General features: G+C 36.2%; 2 protein-coding genes and 1 pseudogene across 3 annotated transcripts; 2 read left to right on the forward strand and 1 right to left on the reverse strand.

The window, feature by feature from the left end:
* Positions 1-3744: 3744 nt before the first annotated feature.
* LOC149012823 (small ribosomal subunit protein eS24z) lies at positions 3745-6168 on the forward strand. The gene is made up of 5 exons (XM_089158765.1): positions 3745-3939; positions 4069-4110; positions 4218-4388; positions 5672-5758; positions 5872-6168. Exons 1-5 carry the CDS (start codon positions 3865-3867, stop codon positions 5911-5913), a joined length of 417 nt encoding a protein of 138 aa, XP_089014891.1. The 5' UTR covers positions 3745-3864; the 3' UTR covers positions 5914-6168.
* Positions 6169-9010: 2842 nt separating this feature from the next.
* LOC149012824 (pentatricopeptide repeat-containing protein At2g20540-like) lies at positions 9011-19489 on the reverse strand (annotated as a pseudogene). Its single transcript, XR_016174052.1, has 6 exons — positions 19128-19489; positions 15487-18094; positions 14665-14849; positions 14193-14291; positions 10050-10159; positions 9011-9467 (listed from the first exon to the last, which is right to left on the reverse strand). The product of XR_016174052.1 is annotated as a pentatricopeptide repeat-containing protein At2g20540-like (transcript).
* On the forward strand, positions 19433-24315 carry LOC149012825 (uncharacterized). The gene is made up of 5 exons (XM_089157671.1): positions 19433-19554; positions 22215-22836; positions 22949-23121; positions 24037-24141; positions 24216-24315. Exons 1-5 carry the CDS (start codon positions 19433-19435, stop codon positions 24313-24315), a joined length of 1122 nt encoding a protein of 373 aa, XP_089013797.1.
* The last annotated feature ends 766 nt before the right edge of the window (positions 24316-25081 follow it).

Genomic DNA, 25081 nt, shown 5'->3' on the forward strand with positions numbered 1-25081 from the left:
AAGATGGAACTAGATGCTTCCTTAAAAGAAAGCGCTTTGCCTTACCTATGATGAAGAATATCTAAAAAGAAAAAAGAGTGAATATATAGATCCTTTTCGACCATCGCAATTAACTGCAATCCAACCGTCTGGTGGCCGTATCCAACGGAACATCTTCTCTATGTCAGAAATGAATCGAGCTTGGATCTGCCAACGTTGAAAAAGTTCCCTTGTTCTCGCATTATTTGGCACCTTGTCTGATGTTGACGAAAAGCGGTGTTGTGTTTCCGTAACAATTTGACTAAGTATCACTGTAGGACTTCGCCGATTAGGAGAGTTAATTCTTTAGTTTCTTTCTTGCAGATCCTTGTACACCGTACATACAAAGCTAAAGCATCGTATTCGATTAATTAGAGTCTTACCAGTGAAGTGATCTGCCACCCATGCAAGCACCTCCTTCCATGATCCAGTGGTAATATGTCTAAATCCGTTGAGCTTTAGTATCGAAGACCAAATCTCATTGGAAAATCCACATTGAAAAAAAAGATGATTATGATTTTCGTTAGCGTGAGTGCATAAGACACATGTACTATCAATCACACCTCCCCACTTCATGAGTTTATCCTTAGTTTGTAACCTTTCTTTAGCAGCAACCCAACTGATGAAAGAGAAACGTTTTTGGCATCTATTACCCCATATGACCTTATACCATGTAACCACCGGACGTCGTTGACAAACATGTTCCCATGCTGATTTGAGAGAGAATACGCCAGATGAGGTTGGAACCCATACTGGTAAATCATGAGGAATCGCCAAGTACAGTTTGGTTGAACTAATGTCTCCCCATCTTTATTGAATCGTATAATTTGCTGATGGATTTATCCAAACATTATTTTCTGCAATCAAGGTCTTCACAGTATCACTGTGGGATCAGCCAAGAGCTGGTGCAATTAATATACCCGGCTTCCAAAGAGGACCATGCACAAGCCAAGGATCAAACCATAAATTGGTTTTCTCACCATTTTTAATGAGATTCATAACACAACCGATTACCTCCATTCTAATTTTGAGGATGGCTTGAAAAGTATCTGAGCAACCACTTGGCCTTTGAATTGCCCAAATTGAGAGGTTGTTTAACCATCTACATTTGATGAAATGGACCCAACATGAATTAGATGATGATGCCAAGTTCCACACATGGCGAGCTAAGGCAGCTTTATTCCAATCTTCAAGTCTTCTTAAGCCTAATCCTCCTTCTTGCTTGGGAACACAAAGATCTAACCATGCAATTTTATAGGAACCACTAGCCTTATGTCCCAACCAAAGGAATTTCGCCAACTTACTCTCTAGTTTGTGGAGAATGCTTTTTGGTACCGGGATTACATTCAGCCAGTATACAATGATTCCCATAAGGACTGAATTAACGAGTGTGAATCTTCCAGCATATGACAAGTGCTTATGAACCCAGTTGTTGATACGCTTGTCTACTTTATTCAAGAGCTCAGTGAAATCCACTTGTCGATACATCCCTGAAGTAATAGGAACGCCAAGATATTTAAAGGGAAAGGTGCCATGAGTAAATCCAAGAACCTCATCAAAGAGATTTTTCATCTCTTCAGAACAGTTCCCAAAGAAAATATGAGATTTTTGTATGTTGATATGTAGTCCAGACTGTTCTGAGAAACGTTGAAAGATGTTCTTAAGGCAATTGGCACTTCTACTGGTAGCCTTTCCATAAACAAAGACATCATCAGCAAAGCAAGCCGATGTAATCCCAGGTTCCTTGCAGTATTGATGATGATCAAAGTCTCCCCTTCGAGTTGCTAAAGCGAGTGAGTCAGAAAAAGATTGAAGAACAATATTGAATAGGAGTGGAGACATAGGACATCCTTGTCGCAACCCGCGAGTCGATCCAAAGCGAGTCGATTGTGTGCCATTTAGGAAGATGACGAAAGACGGGTTCTCAACACATTTCTTCACCCACTTAATAAAATTAGCTGGGAACTGTAATTTCTCCAGAAGGTTGAAAAGAAAGCTCCAATGAACTGAATCATAAGCTTTACGAAAGTCAATCTTTGCTGCAAAGTGGGGTGTACCCTGTTTAAGATGGTACCCATGGAGGAGTTCTTGACACAATAGAATGTTGTCTGTAATTTGGTGACCTTCAATGAAAGCTGATTGATACATTCCCACCAGTTTGTGTATAACTTGTTTCAACCGATTTGCTAGAATCTTCGCAATAAACCGATACACTATGGAACTAACTGCGATCGGTCTGAAATCACCAAAAGTTGTTTGTACTTGGCCTTTAGGAATCAAAGTTAGTCTTGATAACTTTAGTTGGTCAGGAAGTCGAAGGTGTTCGAAAAAATCCTTTATTGCATCACATACAACCCTGCCCGTGATATTCTAATTCATGTAATTTTCTACTAAAAGAAACATTTGATGTTAATTTAAAAAAAAATTAGATATTCAGCTTTAAATCCACTCCAATTCTCTAAACAAAAAAAAATTTTGAATGCCATGGTTATTTTTATTAATTGTTTTTTGTCTGAGTTGATATTGGGTTGTAATTCATGTAATTTTATATCAAAAGAAACATTGATGTTAATTGAAAAAAAATAACAGTTTGGGTATTCACTTGTTGTAGTTCTTGATCCGCCCTATTTCTCTAACTAAAAATAATGAAAAAAACAATTTTTGAATGCCATATGGTTTATTTCAATTTTATATAATTGAATTGGTTTTTTTTTTTTTTTTTTTTTAATTCCTGTGCTACTAATCGGTCTTTGCTCCTATTACTCATTCGAACCTTGTGATTAACAACTTTATTATTCTTTTATGTAACAGACTCTAAAAATGAGACTTGCCAATAAAATTGCACCACAACCTAGTCGGGTTGTAGGATTTGTAAACAAATGGATCAGAGGCGAGAGCACAGCCTCAAACCCCCAAGTAGCAACTCTTTGGATACTTCTCATATGACCCCATAACCTAATGTCTGTTGTTGCATCGCCATATAACTGAAATTGCAAATGATAATCTTTTCATATGTATAGGGTGTACATCTGATAGAGGTGACTAGATAGGATGTTGTTTGGCGATTGTTGTACACGGTTCCCTACAACACTGTGAAGTTGGAAGATTCTGGTCACGAAACCAGCTACAACTGATTACTCGAGGTCTTATTAAAGGATCTTCTTACGCCGCATCGTTCGGTATTTGCATTACAAAGATCTAGACAACAGTTGATGAGCTATCACAATACATTCCCAATGCCCAAATAGCATGGCCAATTGAGTTTACGGAAGATCTTTTTACCCTAGCAAAGGCGATGGCTAACGTTTAGATCAAATCATTTCAAATACCGTAAGTCCAAGCTTGGATGTGTAATTTTTCTCAGAATACCATAGATAAGCTGATTTCGAACACATGGGAGGTTCTATTGCCCGTCGATTTATGTAAATGCCATTTGTAATATCACTTTGTTTCTATAAAAAAGAAAGAAACACTCTAAAAATGAGAAATTATCATATGGGCCAGCTTGCACGCACCTTGATTATATCCTCGGAAGGAGTTTTAACGATTTGGGCTGAATCAAACAAGTAATGATCAATTGTGGTTTTTTTCTTTCTTTTATTTCTTGGTTTAAAAATATTAATGGATATACTCCTATGACTTATGGGCCCCAAAAGGCTTTCAATGAAGAAGCCCATCAAAGTAACCCATTAGGGTTTACGTTTATATGGAAAGCTCTTTTAGGGTTTCGAAAAACACTTCAATTTCCTCCTCGGCTGTTTTTGGTTCTCTGGTTTTCATCTCGTCCTTGGAGGACCAGCAGCTAAGTAGCAGAAGAAGAGCTACAAGGGTTGCTTATACGCAACAATGGCGGATTCCAAAGCTGTTACTATTCGAACCAGGAAATTTATGACGAATAGGCTTCTCGCTAGGAAACAGTTTGTAAGTTCTCCAAATTTCTTCTTTTTGTTGCGATGTGGATCTTATCAGAGCAAATCCCTAGTTTTGTCTCCCTCCTTGCTATCTGGGTGAAAAGATAATCCATATAATTTATGGCTTTTCCTGGTGTAGGTCATCGATGTTCTTCATCCTGGGCGACCGAATGTCTCCAAGGTAGCATTCTATGTTTCTGTGATTGTGACTTTTTATTTCCTACTTCCAGATCTGTTTCTCTATTGTGGTCATGGGTTTTGATGTTGATTGTTGATTTTTTTAATTAGGCCGAGCTCAAGGAGAAGCTCGGGCGGATGTACGAGGTAAAAGATCCGAACTCAATCTTCGTGTTCAAGTTTAGGACTCATTTTGGTGGTGGCAAGTCTACTGGTTTCGGCTTGATCTACGATTCAGTTGATAACGCGAAGAAGTACGAGCCCAAATACAGGCTTATCCGGGTAAGTTACTCTGTGTTGGTTTGGCACACTGCATTCTTCTTATTTTTCTTTCCACGTTGATGGGTTATAATGAATCCGTCTTTTCTATATTCGTATTGAGAAACTCGTTTGTGGTTCAATACTTCCACCCCGAACAAACAACCTCCATTAAAAATAAAAATCTGGTTTTGCAAATCAATTGTGAATAGTGGAAGAATGTGGTGTTGTCTCTCGTATACTGAAGCAAGTTAATGATCTTTGCCATTGATTATTGAAAAACATCACTTTCTTCTTTAGAAGGCACTCAATTTGCCTTCTCTTCGTTATTATTCTTTCCTTGGTAACAGACTTTAATGGAGTTTTTTATATTTTCAATTGAAGCTAATGTGTGTTTCGCTACTCTACTCCCCCAGGGGGTTTTTCTCTACGGCCCAGAACATAACAAATATTGATTAGTGGGAGAATGTGATCTCTGTAGACAGGGATTTTCCATGTAGTATTCATCCTCACTAGTATACTTAATTGATGTTTTCTGTGTCAGCGCTATGAATTCTAGCCCCATCAAGATTTGCTAAATCTTTAGTGAAATGCAATTTTTATGTTCAACATCTGTTTGTACTTGAACAGTAGGTGTCTGCTATTGTGTGCAATTGTTAGTTCTGGCCTCTGGGTAGAATGTCCTGCATCACAGGACCTCGTGTCAAGGAAAGTAGTATACTAACAGAGCAGTTAAACTGTAACATGTAACTATACTTCATCTTCCTTAGGGGTGTATACGGATCGGATAGTGGAATCCATCCGCATCCTAAAGCGGCGTATCGGTAATATCCTATCTGTCCGGATTCACAGGACCTCGGTGATAATCGGATAGTATTTTCTTAAGTAGATTCTTCTAAATGGACATGAATATAGATTGAAACAAGTTTTTGACTACGTTTTCATTTATCTACGGAGGCAGGTTGAAAAGCACAACTGGAGCATTAGAGAAAACTAGAAAAATAGCACATATCAGGTAAAACTATAAACAAGATAATAAACTAAATAAGTAACTAACGGTATTCGGCGGCGGAGGGCGTCCCATCCTTTAATATGGCGGTCGGCCCAAACGCGGATGTGAATTCGCGGCGGTCATCCATTTACACCCCAAAATTCTTTCTACACTCGATGTTTCACTTAGGTTTTTGGTTTCTTCTTTCTTGGCTATTCAAAACTGCAAAGTTGTCTTGTCATATTTTGTTTTGGTTTCTATTTTCTTTTCTGTTCAAATTTTTTTGGGCTCCTAATAATGTGGTTGCAATTTGCAGAATGGACTTGATACCAAGGTGGAGAAGTCCAGAAAACAAATGAAAGAAAGGAAGAACAGGTCTAAGAAGATTCGTGGAGTTAAGAAGGTGAGATTGGCAAGCCCTCCTGTTTTCCTTAGTGTTATATACATTTATTTGTATCTATTCTGCAGTTTTCCATAGATTCTCATTAGTGACTGAATTATATTTAAAATGTGCAGACCAAAGCTGGAGATGCTGCCAAAGCTGGGAAGAAGAAATGAGAAGCAAAATTTGACAAGTTTTGTACTCACTTTTTTGGTAGTGGTCTTTATATCTTAATTTTTATATTCTGTGTGGTGGTTGGATTTGAGATACATTATTTAGAGTCTAATTCTTATTTCATGTTATGGGTTTTTTGGTTTCAAAATCCAACTTTGAACTAAGCTACTTGGTTTTACATATTGGAAAAATATCTATATGTTGAATAGCTAGGGGGAGGGATATGAATGACAGGAATTTAATATTTGTCCTGGTAACATTGGATTCAAGTGGCAACACCGGAGTATGGTAAAAGTCCGATGATTGATAATTCTTTGGCATCTTTTTTGTAGAAACTATTACTGCTCATCTTGTAGATCATAATAAGTAGGTTTTGGCCAGAAACTTGAGAGTGACAGTTGTGGATGGTGAATTCGGGCATACTGGAAAGCTCAGTTTAGACGACATTGTCTATATTGCTTAACTCTTGATTTTGGTTCAGGCAGTGTTTGAGGTTTGACACATTATTAGTGGGTAAGTACTACTCCATTATTTGCCCTTGAGCTACCTTGAGACATAATGCCAGTTGAATTAGGAGACATCTAGGTACTGTTATAGAAAATCTTTCTTCTTTTTCTTTTTTGGGTGGGACTTGGGAGTGAGGGATAGGGTTTGCTACCATGCCTGAGCAGTTTTGGATGTTCTGTGGGTTACAGAAACCTGTCAAATAAGGGCATTTTGGGTATTGTGTGTTAGAGGATTGTGCTTCCCCTGATATTCTTATTACCCTCATCCATGGGGACTTACCAGTGAAATTTGAGGTAGAAATTCCGCATTGGGGGGAGCACTCTATGCTACCCTTTAAGAGAGACGATCTGCACTCCTCAATGGTGGACCATTTTCTAAATATGTGGTGAGGAGGTGTAAAAGAAATACAATTCTCTAGTTGTTGGGGTAGAGAATTTGTACTCGGGTGGGGTGGGGGGTTTGGCTTTTGGTTGTGATTCAATTTTAAGTACCCCAGTGGGAAAAACTTCCAAATATTTTTGGCGTTTTAATCTGTGTGAGGTCCTGTCAATACCTGTATAACAACTTAGTACCCATTGCTCCCTTTTAATTTTCTTCGTTATGGATGATGATGATTCAGTTTTATGACCATTAATAGTTGGTAGTCCTATCAAAATATAGGTGGCAGTATGCAGATCACTTCTCATTAAGCGTTCGGGAATCAGGTTTTGTATGCTGTACTCATCAGTAAAGTAAAAATTCTATGAAGAAATTGTTTGTAAAACCTACAAAGAAAGGAGTCACATTTTTTGAGTTCACACCACTGGGCAGCACAAGAGAAGGGAGATAAGGTGCCGAGGGCTTCTTGCTGCTTGAAGAGGAGTGTCTACCATTTGTCTGTCTAGATGGTCCGTGACTCTTCATAATTTGGCTCAACTTGATTGACTGAAAACACAAATTGTCAATATTATACTAATGAATGGGTTTTTTACATTTTATATTTAATAAAATCATTTACTTATCTAAAAGGATGCGGCTTAAGGGAATGCGTAGAGGGATGAAAGAAAGTTCAAATTTGAGAGAAAAGTTTGAACTTACATGATTTATTTATTCTTATTATCTCTGTATGAGAAGTCACTTTTGTGTCAGAGGTACATATAGAAGTACATATACAAGTGATGGCATTTGGGTTGTAGATATGTTGACCATTTTGTAAGGCGTGATGGTGTAGGAGTGGTTTATACCACAAAAAAAAAAATTAGCACTCCTAAATTATTATTTTTTTGTAACGAAGCGGAACTTATACTAAGCTCTCAAGCCCAAGACTCGAGGCAAATAAAGTAGGGTTTACAATGCAAGCTGGTGGGAATAGACACCATGAACTACTGAGTTGAAAGACCCTCTAAATTTCTACCATCAGATCTGTTGAGTAAATTTGAATCGTCCAATAAAATTTCTATTTTTCCTCTCATTATTTATGGATTAGTTAAGATAACATTTTATCACCTATTAAATTTTCAAAAAGAAAAGAAAGAAAACAACCGTGAATATTTAGAGCGGTTCAGTTGACCTATTCACACATCCGTTTAGTTACACTTTAGCTTCATTTATAAAATAAAATTTATTATAAAGAATTTTTTTAAGGTCAAATAGTGTGAATATTTTATCCTAGACCAAGTATTTTATATGATAATATAATAAATAGGTCATCCTTTGGGTGGGAAAATTGGTAGGAAGCTTCAACCGTTTCTATAGAAGCATGGATTGATAAATCATAAATTGACTCTGCATATATCATCTGGTTTATAAATAAAATCACACACACGAAAGTAAATGAATCCGCTTAAAAGTGTTATTTTTTGCTTCCGTTAATGTAATCTCTCCATTTAAAGATGTTGATCATTACTAACTGAACCTGCCTTTTTTTTCAAGCTTTTGGTTTATGCCAAATTAAAATCCGTCTGACAATCAAAAATCATTTAATAAAACTATTTCATTTCAAGTGATTTTAGAAACTTAAATTGAAATCTATGAAGATTTTTGCTTCAAAAATTGAACACGGACTAGGTTAAACTTTTAAAGTGAAAGAATATGTAAAATTCATGGAATTTAACATTCTAAACATAAGAACCCTATTTTATTTTTTTATTTTTGATACAAAGGGGCATTATTAAGCTGGGGGATGGGGATATTAATATGCCTCAGCAGAGTCAAACCCACGACCTCTTCACTAAGAGATGTTGATTTCAACCACTAGAACAACTCTGAGTTGGCTATAAGAACTTTATTGAACTTTATTAAATCCTTGTTGATAGTGTTTTTAATTCCTAAAGCAAGTTTTGTCAAAAAACTAAAAAAGTATTTCTAATATTTTTAAAACAGAAACACATGGTGGATTACCAAACAGGTCCTTACTTTAATAGCATTTGCACAGTATAGATATTTAAAGACCATAAATCATTTACTACGTATCCATATTTGCTACATTTCTACCTAATACATAAGAAGGACATATAAATAATAGTTAGTCATTCACGGCTGTAACTTAAGGTCAAGGCATCAAAATAGCCTTTCAGCAAAAGTTCGGGAAAATTTTGCATTAAAAAAAAAATCACACCTGTATCCAGATGTTTGAGGTTTCATCTCTCCAGTTTTTTACAGAGACCCTAAGCTACACTCCGGAGGCAACCCTGTGACTAGAAAATCTATACAAAAGGACTTTAGTTTGATCCTTTGACGCAATTTACATAGATTCAATTCATTCTTGTCAACAGCTTAAACCCAAAAAATGAAAAATCTTCTCAAGAGGAAATTACCCCTTTTTGTAACTCAGAATTCTCTCTCTAGTTTCACAAAGAACTAAGATCTATACAGAAAAATTCATTGTAGTCATTACATCCTAAGATGTATGTATCAACTAATCCAAAGACCCACGATTTCAAAACTGTCAAGCCTTTAGAATTGCAGCTCCAGTTTCAACAAACTCTAAAGTTCAGCTAATTGAATCAGGTTCAATGGCTGATTGTAATCCAAATTGCGTCATCCTCTCTGAATAAAATAAAGCACGCCCCTGCACAGCCAATATGAATTTCAGTTCATCAGGAACAAGGAAATGGTGGAAAACAAACAAAGCATTCCCAGTAATATCTAACCACATTCAGCACTGTCTGGTAAAACTCTAAGACCTCATGATATAATGTCGACTTCAGACTCCACACAAACTCATAACTTGAAAACCAATATCCTTCAGTTATAAAAGGAAGGGAAGAGAAGGGAGTGAAGTGGAAACTTTTATTACACGATTGTGTAATTAACTTACAAAATATTCTAAATTTGGTAACTACAATTAATTTACTTTGCAACCAATCCCCCCTTATTTTATAAGAAAAATAAATTCATCATCCGAAAAGTTACCCAATATGGTGACAGTTTGGGCACACTACTCACTCAATCATGATTACAGAATTTCCCACTTTGTTTTCAAAAGTGACCCCCCCCCCCCCAAAAAAAAAAAAGAGGGGAGAAGTAAGAGTTCTGGGGAAATTTCTGTCAACGGTTTAAAGATCAGTAGTGGTTCCACCCCCCATCTCAGACCTAACAGCAAAGCAAATCAACGATGCTCATAAGAAAAGAGGAGAAAGAAAAAACGTACCTTCGCAGTAATTATAACAATGGCAACTCCATTCTGACGTGATTCATAGAAAAGATCTCTGGCAAAATCAGGAGTAATGGATTTCACAACTTCCGGCAAGACTACTGACACTACAAATGATCACAAACAAATTCAGTACACATAATAATGCATTGGCAGGGCCAGCACTGGGTAATGCCCCCTTTTTTGAAAAAGTGTAATATACAAATACCGGAATTATTTTGTAAGAACTGTTCTCTATTTTGAGCCCATGTAACAGAACAGAAATTTTGGTTTACAGTATGGCTCCTCTAAAGGAACTTCTTGCTTATAAGTCATGCGTCCAGATGATAACCCCACTTGTTTTAACTTTTTCTAAAATTCAAAAATAACAGACAGACAACCCCATTTAGTTGGGACAAGGCTTCTTGTTGTACAGATAACAGACACTGTATTGCTAATAGGGGAAAATGGACTGTCATTTGGAACAACTAGAAAAGGTCAAAGCCTAAAATTCTAATCAGGGCTAACGCATCCTCTCTAATGATGAGAAATATTAATAGCCAGTAATACAAGGAAGAAATCAACCTATCTGGTTGGCCACGCTACAAAACGAAATATGGTAGTTCGGTAAATTTGAATTCCTAGATGGGGTTCATCAACTCTGCAGCATATAATTCAGACAAGTGATGAGCTGATGTGGCCACTCTAACCATTCTAGATATCACACTAATGCAATTCAGCATCTCTTGGATCCAAAGAATAAGCCCAATCAATAGGATTAGCAACAAGGTAGATTGCCATCCACAATTATGATAGACTTGGGGAATAGACGCATGAAAGATATTAAAGATACAACAAAATAGGAATCAGGGCATAATTAAAAATATGACAAAAGAAATAGGTAAAATTATAATTACAATAATCATAGAGTAAATAAGAAAATTCAAAGAGGCATGGCTCAAAAGGAAGTAAAAACAATAAAATAGGAGAATCTCAATACCAACTTTGGGAAAGAACTAGAATGAGAGAAGTATTACCAAGATGAAATAAACACTAAAACAGAGGAGAACTGCTAGATGAAAATTACAGAAGAAAATCGACCTGAAGTCTGAAGAAAGCTAGGGTGTTTAAGAAAATGGATATATGCGGGAGTCCACCAACTATGGTTTTTTAGTCCAATCAAACACTTGAGAATCCACCCAAGACAACCCACAGAATCCTCTATAGAGAAAGTTGCAGCGAACTGGAAAGTTCAATATTAAATAATTATTGTGGGCGGTAAAGATAGGGACCAGATAAGGCCATGATTATGGAATAGTTCAAGTATACTCCACACAGAGCAGTCACCACCCCTGATGATATCTTTAACCATTGAAGAATTGATCAAGTTTGTGATTCTGCCTCGCTACTTTAAAAGAAATCTCCTTGCAATGAAGACATTATTCCTAACATCCCAACATCATCATACTTATGTTTGGGAATGTTCAAAACTACTACTCACCTGTTTCCTCCACTATAAAACTCAAGTTCGACTTTTTTCCAAGCCAGGAGACTTGACGGAGATAAATATGAAATAGGGTGATGACAACATTAGTGGGCAGTTCCGAGTTTACCAGCAACGTTGGCGTAGAGATCATCCCACGACAGCATCTATGATTCATAGGCAATTTGTTATGTTATTTTCCTTAGTCTTAGTGGGTTGGGTAGTAGTTTGCTATTGAATTTTTTTTAATTTTATGTTTGAGTCTTTGTGGGCTAGGCCTAGAGTGTATATTGGCCCAATTTTGAATTAGTTTGGGTTTGAGTTATATTTGCTACTTAAGTTGGGGTTATTATGGGAATTAAGCATGTAGGGTTGGGAGGGATCAATTCTTTTATTTAAATCTTGTATAGAACTTGTTTTTGGCAGCAATGAATGAATGAAAACAAAAGATTCTATCTCTCTTGGGTAAATCCTCTCCTTTCCTCCTTTCTCTCTTGCGTGATCAGACTTCTCTCTTCTTCTTTTCTTCCCTGTCTAGGACAGCTGCTTTCTTCTTCCTTCTCTCTTTATCGATTCTCTCTATTCTTCTCAGTTTCTTTTCTTTCTTCCTCTTTTCTCTTCTATTATGTCCGTCAGAAATTCTTCTTTTATCTGTTGTACCCTTTCTTTCTATCTTCTTTTCTTTTTCTCTTTCTCTATTCTCACTTCTTGTACAACAACCTTGTTGTATTTCTCCTTTCTAACCCTACTATCCATTCTAGTGTTTCATCATTGCCCAGAAATTCTATCTTTCTATTATTTCTGTTCCTTGGTATTCTCCAAACCCTATTTGCTGCCAGAACCAGCAGGTAATTTTTCCTTAAATATTTCTCATTTTATATTTCTTCCTTTTTGCAGTAGTTTCTTTAAAACAGAACTTCCAAGGTTTCCTTTCCATTGTTAATTGCTGAATTATTTGTTAGAAATCTGATATTGACTAAGACAACTTTAATTTTCTTTAAGTTTCCTAATATTCTTGCATTCAATTTAGTGTTATGGTAATATGGTGCCAATATCCCCATCCCATTGTTTCTCTATTGATTCTTGTTTGGTTGTGCTCATCAGTTAGGACTTATTGTGTTTCTTTCTCTGCTTTAACTGTCTTATATGCATGCTTAATCAGAATCCAGGTGCTGCAATTCCTTTTTCTTTTATTACCTATCAAGGATAGGTATCTCATTCTAAGAGTCTAGTAGCCCACTTTGTATGTCTCCTAGTTTCTGGGGTTTCCCCTACATCATAGGGCTTATAAAACAAGGCTTGGTTAGGGTTATATAGGTGTTAGGCCTTTGGTCCAATGGATTCTTTATAATGGGCCAATTTTTGGGGCTAAATTAGGAGTAAGAGGTAGGTATATAAGATCTACTTTATCAAGCTAGTTTAAGTTATTTTATCAACTACAGACCTTCACCTAGCATAGAGGGTTCAAATTTAAGTGTCCTTGTGGTTTTAAGTCTTCTATTTGTGATGTCAGTTCCGATAGACAGGTCGGTTGCTTAGCTAGGACTCTTTTAATTTAACACATTAATTAAAAGCCAATTCTAAAAATCAACAATTTTTACAACTAGGGAATTGCTGCCTTTCTGCCCAAAAATAAAATAAAATAAATAAAAGTAGAAAAAATTAAAAAGTAGCCCATTGCTTGGGCTAGAAGAAAAAAAGCCCCCACTAACAGGCTTTGAAGTCTCATGACAAGCCGACTTAAAAAAGCCCAGCTTTCTTTGAGTTACTGACCACTCTGCCTGTTTGGTTTTCTCCTTTCTTTAGGTGTAAGTAATATACCCCCTGCATCAGCATCATACCCTTAGAATCTGCTTAGTTTCTCCATTTGACAAAGTAAAAACTGGAAAACCAAATGATAAAAGGGAAAACTAAACTGAAACTGATGGCAGGAGCTTTGATACGAATGGGACCGTATGTTAACCATTACATTTTTATAAGTTATGTTTGTGATACCAAAGGGGGTACTATTGTCAGCCCTGTGATGGTGAGCTGTTTAGTTTGCTTTGTTGACTGATATTCTATTTGAATATGGATCCTCTCACGTGGAGAGGAAAATTTCCAACCTACATGGTTGAATTATTGACACGTATCCCTCAAAGCTAGATCTACTTTTTTCAATAATCAGCTAAAACGATGATTAATGGTGTCAAGTTCTATTTTAGCTAATTTAGTAAAAAAAGATCTGACTTTAAGATTGGACACAGGTCAAGAATCCATCCATGTGGGTTGAAAAAATACCTCCCCATGTGGGTAGAGGATCCGGACTCAATTCTATTTCTAGTTATTGTAGTCAAGTAAAGCTTGGCTTGGTTAATTCCTAGTTGTTCTCTGCTCCTGCAAGGACAGAGGAGTCTTTTAGTCCTTGAGATATTGTACTTGTTTGAAACTATATAAAACAATTGGAGGGATTGACGAAGCTATGTGTGGATTGTCTCTCACAGCAGTCCTTCCTCTTCATAATGGCAGGTCCTGGTTTCATTGCACATTTCAAAGCCAAAACTCAATCACATGACCAGCTAATGCTGAAGTAGAACCATTTCCATAGCCATCAGAATACTAACAAAATGGGACTGTTGACTGTGCTGCCACGGCAACATTCTTTTGGGCTGCAGCTTATAAAAGAGATGGGAGATTACCTAGTTCTTCACAATGGCTAATATCATCAACCAGCAAAACCCTGTAACTCTCTCCACTTCTAGCAACTCTCTTGTCCATCAACTGCCCAATATATCCACCTGCAATTTAAAATGAAAATAAGATTGCATTTCTAAAATGAATAAATCTACTCATTCCAACTGCCATCATGTACCTCACAATAGGTAACAAAAAATTCTTTCCTTTTGTATTTTATTCTCCCCCCCCCCCCCCCTCTCTAATTTTACAACTTAAATAGTCCCCCTAAATTTATGGATGAGAAGTTGACAACCACAGTGCAGGTCTCAATAGTTTAAAATTCTACATCATAAAGTGTATCAATTAAAACAGATTTTCTCAACAAAAGTGCATGTCCATATGCATGTTTTCTTTTCACTTGCACATCATTCCATGTCAGGACCCCATTGCTTAAACTTGACTTGTCATGAGAATTCTACAGTTATTTACACATACCACAAAATCAGGGAACAGGAAGCACACTCTCCGAAGACATCTTAAGGAAAGCATTAATGGTGGAGAGCAATTAGAAAAGCCTTTCTGAAAAAAGTTCATCAGCCACTGCTACTGGGAAGCTAATGTTGACACCGGTATCCACAAAACCAATTTCAGCTTCTCCACAAGAAAGATGCTCTGTAATTCTGTCCAGATATACCAATCAAATATAGAGAGCCATCAATCTTAAGGACATAAATTAGCACCAAACTAAAAAGGGTGAACCCAGTGCCAAATGCTTCCATACAAGCAGAGTCCAGGGGCAGTTTTTCTATGTAGCCTTTTCCAAGCAATTTTTGCTGCAAGGCAGTTTTGATGCCTTGACATCAGTTGCAACTGTGGTCCACTGACTATTGTACCAAGGCCTGCCCCGTACAAATTAGCACCAAATTGACAAAGGGAAATGGCAATTAACAGGCCCTCTAGAAGAGCATGTCATCCATAGTGAATGTTTTTGAGTGACAGCAGCCAAATTTCAGATTCAGCACCAACTCACATAAAAAACATTAAAGCCCTTTGAATGGGTAATCTTTAAAATTTCTTAAGTTACCAAAAAAATCATTTTGGGACCCAGACTGAAATGAAATTTCAACTAACTAATGCAACAACACCGGCCCAATATATATTTTAGTGGGGTAAGAAAATGATCTAGAAAAAGAAAATATATAAAGTGACAGATCACTTTTCTCTGTTAAAAGACTATTTGCCAACAACAAATTAAAAGAATAAGCACAGTTCAATATAAAGAAAAAAACTCTCTAGGTTTCTGTTCAAGAAACAAACCTTCACAGCTTTGCTGAGCAGAACCAGATTTGGAAGGATATATAGCTCTGAGCACTCCAAGAAACAATGCATCCTTTCACTGAAAGAATCCTTGCCCAGACGAAAGTGAAACACTATTTATGTAGTATGACAAATTTCAAGGTTATGCAAGTCAAGGATAGAGACATCGAAAGGAGCTGGTTGGCGAGAAATGATCCATGTAGCCAATCCTATTCAGTTGGAAGAATGATCGGACGTTGTTGTAAGTCAAGAAAACGGATGAAAAGAATAAGGGACTTTCTAAAGAAAATGATATCTACAACTAGCAGAAGCCAACTCCATGGGTCAAAGAGAGACTAAAAAATGATTAAAAATAATACATGGTTCCCAGAGGAGATGAAAAAGAAGATTTTGAGACCATGAAATTGGAAGAGTTCATGGTTGTGATCTGGTAATGAATTTCTAGTTGGGAGAAGCTCCTATTGATTCAGATGATCAAATAGGCTTCTGTTTCTCTATTTTGTGCCTCTCCAAACAAGTGACAATCCTCAAATGCTCAGCACGCTCAATGTTATTCTTGGAGTATATCAAAATGTCATCAATGAAGACTGACGATTCACCTAACTCATCTTGAAATACCCATTCCATCAATCCCATGTACACTACCCGTACAAATTTATTTTTCTTTTGGTCCTCCTTTCTATAGTAAGCATCTTAACAGAAAGCTTGTCATCATAATACTTTTCAAATAATGCCGGATTAGGCCCTTATGCACCTATGATCTCTAAGACTTGTTTGTACATGTCTGAATAACATACTAAACTTTTATGTCAATGAACTTCCAAATTGTTCCTCTCAATGTGTAATGAATGAATTTCTAAGACAGGAATAGAGATCTCCAATCCTGGTAACAAGAATCAAGGAAGAGACCAACAGCTAATTGCTTGCAACTGAACTGATACCTTATGATTTTCAAACTAGGTTAATTGTTCAAATTCAACATCGAACCCAAAAGACTTCAACTGTTTGTCCATTCCAAGCAATAAAAAGATGAGTTCCTTCATTAGAAAATGGGACACATCTCCTGCAACAAATTCCCGAATAACACCATCAACTTCAATCAAGCTACATCCAGGCACCTTCCTCACTTTCTTCTCTTCCATCCCCTTCCTCACCTTTGCCACATCTTCCCATTGATTAGCTGAGGCATACATGTTAGATAAAAGAACATGAACCCCACCATGGTCAAGACTCCGTCTAGACAAGCTCTCAATCATTTCTTTTCCCAATTCAACATCACCATGCATTCTACAAGCATTGAGTAATGCACCTAAGACATAAGAGTCAGGCTCCATGGGCATCTCTCTCATAACTCTTTTTGCTTCTTCCAGCAACCCTGTTCGCCCCAATAAATCTACAAGGCATCCGTAGTGCTCCACCCCTGGCTCAATACCATAAGTTGTACTCATGCTTTTGAAAAATCTCATCCCTTCTTCCACCAACCCCATTCTGCTGCATGCACTTAATGCACATATAAATGTAACTTCATTAGGCTTAATTCCTTCTTTTTGCATCTTACCAAATAATGTAATAGCACTTAAACTCTGGCCATGGTTGGCAAGGCCTGAAATCATTGAAGTAAAAGCAAAGACATCTCTCTCAGGCATGTCATTGAAGACCTGAAGAGCAGTATCTATGCACCCACACTTTGCATACATGTCAATAAGAGAAGTACCCAGAATGGTATCCAATTCCATCCCATTCCTATCCACGTAAGCATGGATCCATCTTCCTTGATCCAAGGCCCCAAGAAAGGCACACGCCAAGAGTGCACCAACAATCCCAGCATGGTTGGGTCGGAAGCCCGCAAGTTGCATCTCATTAAAAAGTTCGAGAGCCTCTCTAAACATACCAACTTGGGCATAACCAGAGATCAAAGCACTCCAAGAAACCGTATTCCTTTCAGGCATCTCAATAAACAACCTCCGTGCAATTTCAAGTTCCCCAGATTTTGCGTAGCCATTAATCATTGCAGTCCATGAAATCACATCAAGGTTTAAACTTATGTCAAATAACTTACGAGCAAAAACAAGACAATTACAAGTAGCATACAAATGGATCAAACCATTCTGAACAAAGTCATAGGTTTCCCAACCAAGTTTGATTATTTGTGAATGTAACTGATGACCAAATAGAACATCAGAGAGGTCAACAGAAGCCTTGAGAAGGAATGAGAAGGTGTAATTGTTAGGTAGGAAGCCTTTTTCTAACATTTTCTTATACAGAAATAAAGCTTTAATAGGTTCTTGGTTTTCAGCAAAAGCTCTTACCATGGTGTTCCAAATGAAGGTACTAGGGTGGGGGAGGTGGCAAAATAAAAGATAGGCATGACTGAGATCCCCATGTTTGGAAATTGCACAGAAGGTTATGAGTTTTCCTGCTACAAAAGGATCAAAAAGGGTACCAGATACAATTAGATGGGACTGAATTTGCTTGATATTTCTCATGGTTAGATGTTGTTCCAAGAGGGAGAGTATTCTCTTGGTTGATTTCAAATATATAGTTTCACTCGGCACAACCTTGTAATCACTAAAAGCACCTCCCTTGTCACTCAGCTGTTCCACATCTCCTGTAAAAATTCAATTTGAAAACTTTATCTTTCTGAAATGAACAGAATCCGGCAAAATAAACCACTAGTTTTATTTTTCCTTATTTTCTACTCTTCTTTAAATTGTACTTTTATGCCAATTTCAACTCACTAAAGATTAAAGAAAAAGGTTGTACACACAAAAATTAATTTCTTTCAGTTTTATAAGATATGCTGAAAGTGTGACTGCAAGCAAATATTCTATTCAATAAGAATAAAAACAAAAGTAACTCACTTTCCATGGAGAAGACTGGGAGACATGACAATAATCTAGGAAACTTTAGAGGATATGTGGCTTTACAGAGTTGCCAAATATACAAGTTCAAGAAAGAGAATAACGAACACCAAAATGAAATGAAAAACAAAAGACAATATCCAATCATGTCTTCCATTTGTTAAACCTAAAGCTTCCACTATGATAAAAACCCAAATAGAATCTTCAATTTGCATTACACAAGTGGCACAAGAAAAACGGTTCATAATTCATATAAAAGACTAATTTTAATTGGTAGGACAAGAACAAACCACACGTTCAATTCATGACTAAGATCTTACTTGTGCAATTTCTATTACTTCCATTAGTTTTTGCTTTATTAATAATTTTAATCTCCATTTTCTAATTATAAGCACACACTTGCAGAGACAGGCCTATATATTATCAAAAAAATTACCTGTCGGGAAGGCATAAAGACAGTGTAATGAAAGAAAGGCACCCTTCTTACTGAAAATGAGGGAGGAAATTCAGAATAGAAAAAAGAAACAACACGTAAATACTGAAAATGAAACCCAAAATGGTTAACTTGGTTCCCATTAACTTTCTTGAAAATAAAAGAAGTAAAAGAAGAAAAGAAAGAAACTAAATAAGAAGAGAAACCCAATTCATTTATAATGACATAATTCTAATGTTTCAACCTTCACTTTCCAGTCTAAAAATCAAAGAAACCAAAAGAATTGTCAATTAATCAACCAATATACGCTAATGAGAAACACTGCTGGATTGAATTCAGAAGCTCACCTTCCTCAGTTTGCGGAGTGGGATAGAAATGAGACTTGTCAGATGTCGGGCGTTCCAAGAGACCCGCACCCCCTTTCGACCATCCAGCGCTCGCTTTGGTAGACATGGAAGCTGTTGCATTGGCAATGACCTTGTTCCAAGAAGGAGATATCAAACTTATGAAACTACGAAGAAGGGGAAGAAGTGAGATGAGAAAGTCTGGAAAGATAAAACGCAGTGGGCATAGTGCTAATAGTAGAAGCCATCTCCATGAGAGAATGAGAGAAAAAGCTCATGGATCAAGGAGAAATGAGATTATTCTGATGATGGGTTTCAGAGGAAAGAACAGAAGAGGAAGAATTGCTGATGATGGGTTTCAGAGTAAAGAAAAACAAAAGGGTTCTGAAGCTTTCAGGCTGAGTAAGAAAACAAAGTCTGTCGTTTCACGGTAAAACACATCGTCGTTTCACCTATACTGTCGGCTTTATTTTAGAGCCGAGCTCGCAGCTTGGCCTCTTAAACCCCGTTTGGGGCTTTGCAGTTCAATTTTTCCCTTTCCAAAAGCTGCTTCTTTCTTTCGTTTTTTCTTTTTCCTTTTTTTTTTTTTTTTTTTTTTTTTTTTTTTTCGCAGCTGCTGCTTTATTTTATTTCGCTTCAAAAAATATCCCTATAATAAACAGTATCTGGACTGTTTTCAGTGATAAAATGGACAAATATATTTAATAAAAATTCAATTTTGAGGTCTTTGTATTTTTTAACCATAAGATAAGGTGAAAAAGGATATGCATAGCTTATGTCTTGCATCTAGCATGGCCTTGAACAGAATTGATTGGAGGGCAAGAATCCATGTAGCCAACCCCATTTAGTTGGGACAACACTTATTGTTGTTGTTGTTGTTGTTATGTTTTTTAAACATAAAGTGGGTGTGTCAGTGCTTTAAGGCCTCCATCTTGGGGTGTCCGTGCAATTTGCTCTCTTTTTTATTTAATTATTTTAAAGTTGTTGTTGTTTGTAAACAAAATATTTGAACAAGGTCGTGGGTTCGGGTCAATGCAGGATTGGTAGAGTGGTAGAGATCCATACTTCTCAGTGGAGAGGTCGTGGGTTCGATCGTTGCAAACAGTGTCTTCCCCCCCCCCACGAGGATGTAATCAAGGTGCTCACAAGCTGGTCCGGATGAACCTCATATAATCATATAGATCATATAAAAAGTGTTATAAAATAAAGAATATATATTAAATAAATAAAAAAAATTATAACAAAATGAATTCAACTCTTCAATTTAATTATTCATTACATATTTATAATAGAACTAGATTGTGTTTACAAAAAAAAAAAAAAAAAAGAAGAGGATAGATTGTTAAGATCTTTAGTTAATATGAAAATGTGAATCGCTAAGATCGCACGCTGAGATGACTGAGATCTTCATTTAGAAGTTACATCTTTCAATATGATTTCTTTAAGAACAATGGATATCTATAAATAAATGTTATTTATAACACTCTCCCTTAGATATCCATCAATAGATAATGTACATCGTTAAAACCTTACTAAGAAAAAACCATTTGGGAAAAAATCTTAGTGAAGGAAAAAAAAAATATACATATATCTAAATAATATGTATTAGTAACTACTTCATTAAAAATTTTACTAGGAAAATCCGGTGGGACAAAACTTTGGTAAAGGAAAAAAGAGTACAGCACATAGTTTACTTCCCCGATTATAACATCATTGAATATTTTCGAGTACACACATTCCAATATTATATACCAGTTTTTAAAATTTTGAAATAAGCAATGCTTCAGTAAATAAATCTGTCAAATTATCACTTGAACGAACATCGTTTTCACCATTTTGTTGAAGTTTATGAGTGAAGAAGAATTTAAGTGAAATATGTTTCGTTCTATCTCCTTTGATGATGTATCATCCCTTCGATTGAACTATGCATACAATATTATAATATTTAATATATTTATCTATTAAACACGTTGAAAACTATCTGGAATAATATCCAATTTATAAGATCAAAGACCTATCACATAAACTTCTAACGTTAAGTTGACATATGGTGAATTCCATATTTATGCAATCCTCTCTACCATAAGTTCTAAAACCGTGAACCATCAAAGACAACAAAACAAATAAGATGACTAACAAATACAACTCACACCTAACACTAATATATATCGAATTGGATACATGGTTCTCCCAGCTATAGATCAAATGATCGACAACCATTTAAAAGAGTATAGAGAGCAACATGCATTTGTATGTGCATGTTCTAGTTAGTGGTCCTGAAAAATATTTGGAGTCTGTGGTTTTTTTTTTTTTTTTAATTTATTTTTATTGATAATTGATAATTCAATAGATAACAGGCAAGAAATGGAATATTGAAGAGATATAAGCCAAAAATAGAGTGAGGGTAAGATATTAGAACCTAACCCAAAATAGAAAAGATAGATTAATGATTCAAAACTAATTGTAAAAATTGGCCCCTCAAATGGACTCTTTTTTGTTATAGATTGAAAGTTGATGTATGTTAATTAGCCTTCTTTGGTCTACAACTGAGTACACTGTTTGGCAGTAGTCTCGATACTTATTTGTAACTTTCTCTATTTTTAATATAGTTTTCCTTCTCAACAAAAAGAAAAAGAGAGGGAAAAAAGGAATAACCGAATACAACCTAATCAGTTTTAAACATATTTAGAATACATTCATGTGAAGTGAAACCACACAATCAAACCACAATGTTAACTTTTTTTTTTTTTTTTTTTATTTTTATTTTTATTTTATTTTATTTTTAGTGGGTCAAGCACAATGGTCAACTTTAGTAGACAGAAAATTAGTTATGATGTCCTATGTTTAGACAGTTATCTTTTTACTTTTATTTGTTTAGGGGAAACCGTTGCCTCTTACAATTTAGAAAAGAGTTTCATGGTGACAACCTCTTCAACTGTTCTTACACTTCTCCCACCTTATAAATCAGCTTTCTCCTCTTCTACTTCCTTTCTCATTAGCAGCTCTCGACAAGGTAAAATTGTTTTTCTGGTGTTCTTGATTTTTATATATGTTTTAAGAAAGATCTGATTTGATCTGAATTTCTTGTAGACTTTCTCAAATGATGCTATTAAGAAGCTCCTCCACTCCTATATTGTCTTCGGCACTTACAGGGAAACCAGGGAGCTTGTTAAGAACATCTTCAGGCGAAAATCATCGAAATGTATTGCTTCCAGTCATGTTGCAGCAATCAAGAAACATTCTTCGTGTAAGCTCCGATGGAGATTTAAGTCTTTCAATCTTACCTGAAGAAAAGGAGATCGAGATTGAATCCGATCCACCGATTGATGACCATGAAGTTGAACGTCCGATTCAATTTCTTGAAACGTTCGGTTCAAAGCTTAGACAGGTTCCATCTTTCTCAGTTTATGAGAAGGGATGGATCGAAGAAGCTATAAAACCGAAAATCATGGAAATGATGGATAAGAAAAAGGAGGATGAAGAAGAATTTAGTTTCAACTGCGCTGTTTCGGATGGTGATTCCGATCACAATGATGCGTTTACTTTCTCACCTGAAGCGCCTTCATCTTTGAATATGGCTATAGGATTAGGTCTTGGCATGGATCGAAGATCGGTTCATTACGAGCAATTGCAGCAACATTATGAGAAGATCATTCAAGATAATCCTGGCAATCCCCTCATGTTGAGAAATTATGCTAGGTATCTATACAAGGTGAAGATCCGTTTAATCGATTCGATCTAAGAATCAGCTCTAATTCGTTTTTTGAATTTGTGTGAGTGTGTGTGTGTGTTTTTTTTTTAAATTTCCAATAAAAATGTTGCAGATAAAGCAAGATTATAGGAAAGCAGAGGAGTTCTACTGTAGAGCAATCTTAGCAGATCAAAATGACGGAGAAGTGTTGTCTGAGTATGCTACATTGAGATGGGAGATCTATAGGGATAAAGAAGCGGCCAACTGCTACTTTGCTCGTTCTGTTCAAGCTTCCCCACAGAACTGGTAATGATGATTTGATTAATTGTTCGGATTTTAGGGTTTGAAGCTACTTCAACATAGCTTTGAAAATTATACAAATCAAATTCTTTTGCATGCTTGAGGTTGGATCTTCTATTCTCTCGTCATATTTCAACGTCATACCACACATTAGGAAGGGAACTCACTAAATGTCTCATTGCCGATTCACTTTTGTTAAAACTTAGTCGTACAAATTTAGATGTGGGTCTCTTTTCTAATTTGTGGTAGAAAAGTGTGAGGAGATCTGCACCAATCTTTGTCTAGTCGGATAGTCGTATAATGAGAATCTAGGATCTTGCTTTGACAATGCATCTAATGTGATGGTGCTTGTGGTGCCCACCATTTAATGAGTCGGGATCATTTCCCCATTGGGGGAGCTGTGGGCCCCATTGCATTGTGTGGTTGCATAGCCGTCGGGGAGATGATCCCGACTTCATTGAATGCATGCATGTTGATTTTATCAAATTCCAACGGCTCTAAAAGCAAATTTATGGTGAAATACAATTTTGACCATGTGAAATGTTTCGGGATCCATTTCAAAGCCTAAGTATGCCCGAATGGCCATCTTTCAACATAGACGATTCTTCTACTTTGCATACGATGGACACTCTGGTCTTTTATCCTTGAAGTAGGGTTTCTCACCTTTACCTATATATGGTCTCTTAATAGGGTTGAGAAGGGGTGTAAAAACAGCTAGGTTATAATTCTTTCGTCATGTCATGGGGAGACACCATATGCTTGGTCGTAGACTTCGAGTGAACCATGTAAATTTCATATTGCGTGTGATTTTAGCCTGCTTCTCTAACAATATCTCTTTTTGTTTTGAAAAATTTTCACCAAAAACAAACTATAAGTCTAAATCAAATGATGTGATGATTGTTTCTGGTATATTTGTTGCAGTCATGTACGAGCCGCATATGCTTCATTCTTATGGGATGCAGAGGAATCCGAAGATGAAGATGAAAGCATTGAACATCATCGACACTTTGCCTTTGCAGGAGCCAAGTAATTTTGGGGGTGTTATACGCAGCTTCTCTCTCATATATATATTTTTATTATTAATTGTTTTGAAAATGTAGGTTCCACAAAGAAGGATACATTTCTCAAAACACAAATTATGATGATGACGTGTTAACTAATTCCACGCCTACACCACGGGGAATCTCTCATAACACTTAGTCTACTTCTTTACCTTCTATGGCCCTCCCTCTTTCTTTTTCTAATTTGTAATTAAGACCCGTTTAGTGAGAGGGTTATTAGATTAACAATGTTTAATTAAGATGGAACACAAAAGAAGGTGAGAGTATATTATTGTTCGTAGAAGAGTTTTTTTCCCATAATGTATATGTCTATTTCATATCTATTTGCGTGAGGCAATTCAACAATATCAATAAATTGAGCCCATCTTATTATTGTCTTTTTTTTTCTTCCAAAACTAAGTAATAAATTAATATCTAAATGTTGTACTCAAATTTTAATGCAATTGGGTTATAATGGACCACTATGAGTCTATGATAGAAGGATCATATCAGTTAAATATCCTTTTATGTGACCATGCTTGTAAGAATAGGGATTTCAATTCAACTATTACTGATAGAAAAGAGTATCTTACCTGATGTGATAACAAACAAGATCAAAAAATAGAGAGCAAAAATCACATATTTCCAACCCCTAAAGGGTTAAGTCAATTAACAAAATATAACAAAATCTTCAACTGTTTGACTCTTGGGACTAGGTGGTATCTCTCTTATTTAATATAAGTCTCTCTAATGAGGATTAGTTGATGTGCACATAAACTGATCTGAACATCATTTGTGGATCTAAGATTATCGCTTGGCGGATTGAGTTGGGCCTCCCAAATGGAATCCCACCTTTAAGACCTAAACATAACCTTGCCCAACCTTATCAGGGCTTAAGATTTCTCAATCCAAACACTACCTACTAA

Source organism: Hakea prostrata, chromosome 6 (assembly GCF_041222555.1).
Source record: "Hakea prostrata isolate BN-2017 chromosome 6, UWA_Hpros_2, whole genome shotgun sequence".
Taxonomy (NCBI): Eukaryota; Viridiplantae; Streptophyta; class Magnoliopsida; order Proteales; family Proteaceae; genus Hakea; species Hakea prostrata.

Bases quoted from the DNA above. Each gene is read 5' to 3' on its own strand.
- LOC149012823 (XM_089158765.1), top strand. From the start codon at position 3,865: ATGGCGGATTCCAAAGCTGTTACTATTCGAACCAGGAAATTTATGACG. The intron at 3,940-4,068 runs GTAAGTTCTCCA...TTCCTGGTGTAG, and splicing joins TTCTCGCTAGGAAACAGTTT to GTCATCGATGTTCTTCATCC. The intron at 4,111-4,217 runs GTAGCATTCTAT...TTTTTTAATTAG, and splicing joins GGCGACCGAATGTCTCCAAG to GCCGAGCTCAAGGAGAAGCT.
- LOC149012825 (XM_089157671.1), top strand. From the start codon at position 19,433: ATGGGTTTCAGAGGAAAGAACAGAAGAGGAAGAATTGCTGATGATGGG. The intron at 22,837-22,948 runs GTGAAGATCCGT...AAAATGTTGCAG, and splicing joins ATGCTAGGTATCTATACAAG to ATAAAGCAAGATTATAGGAA. The intron at 23,122-24,036 runs GTAATGATGATT...TATTTGTTGCAG, and splicing joins CAAGCTTCCCCACAGAACTG to TCATGTACGAGCCGCATATG.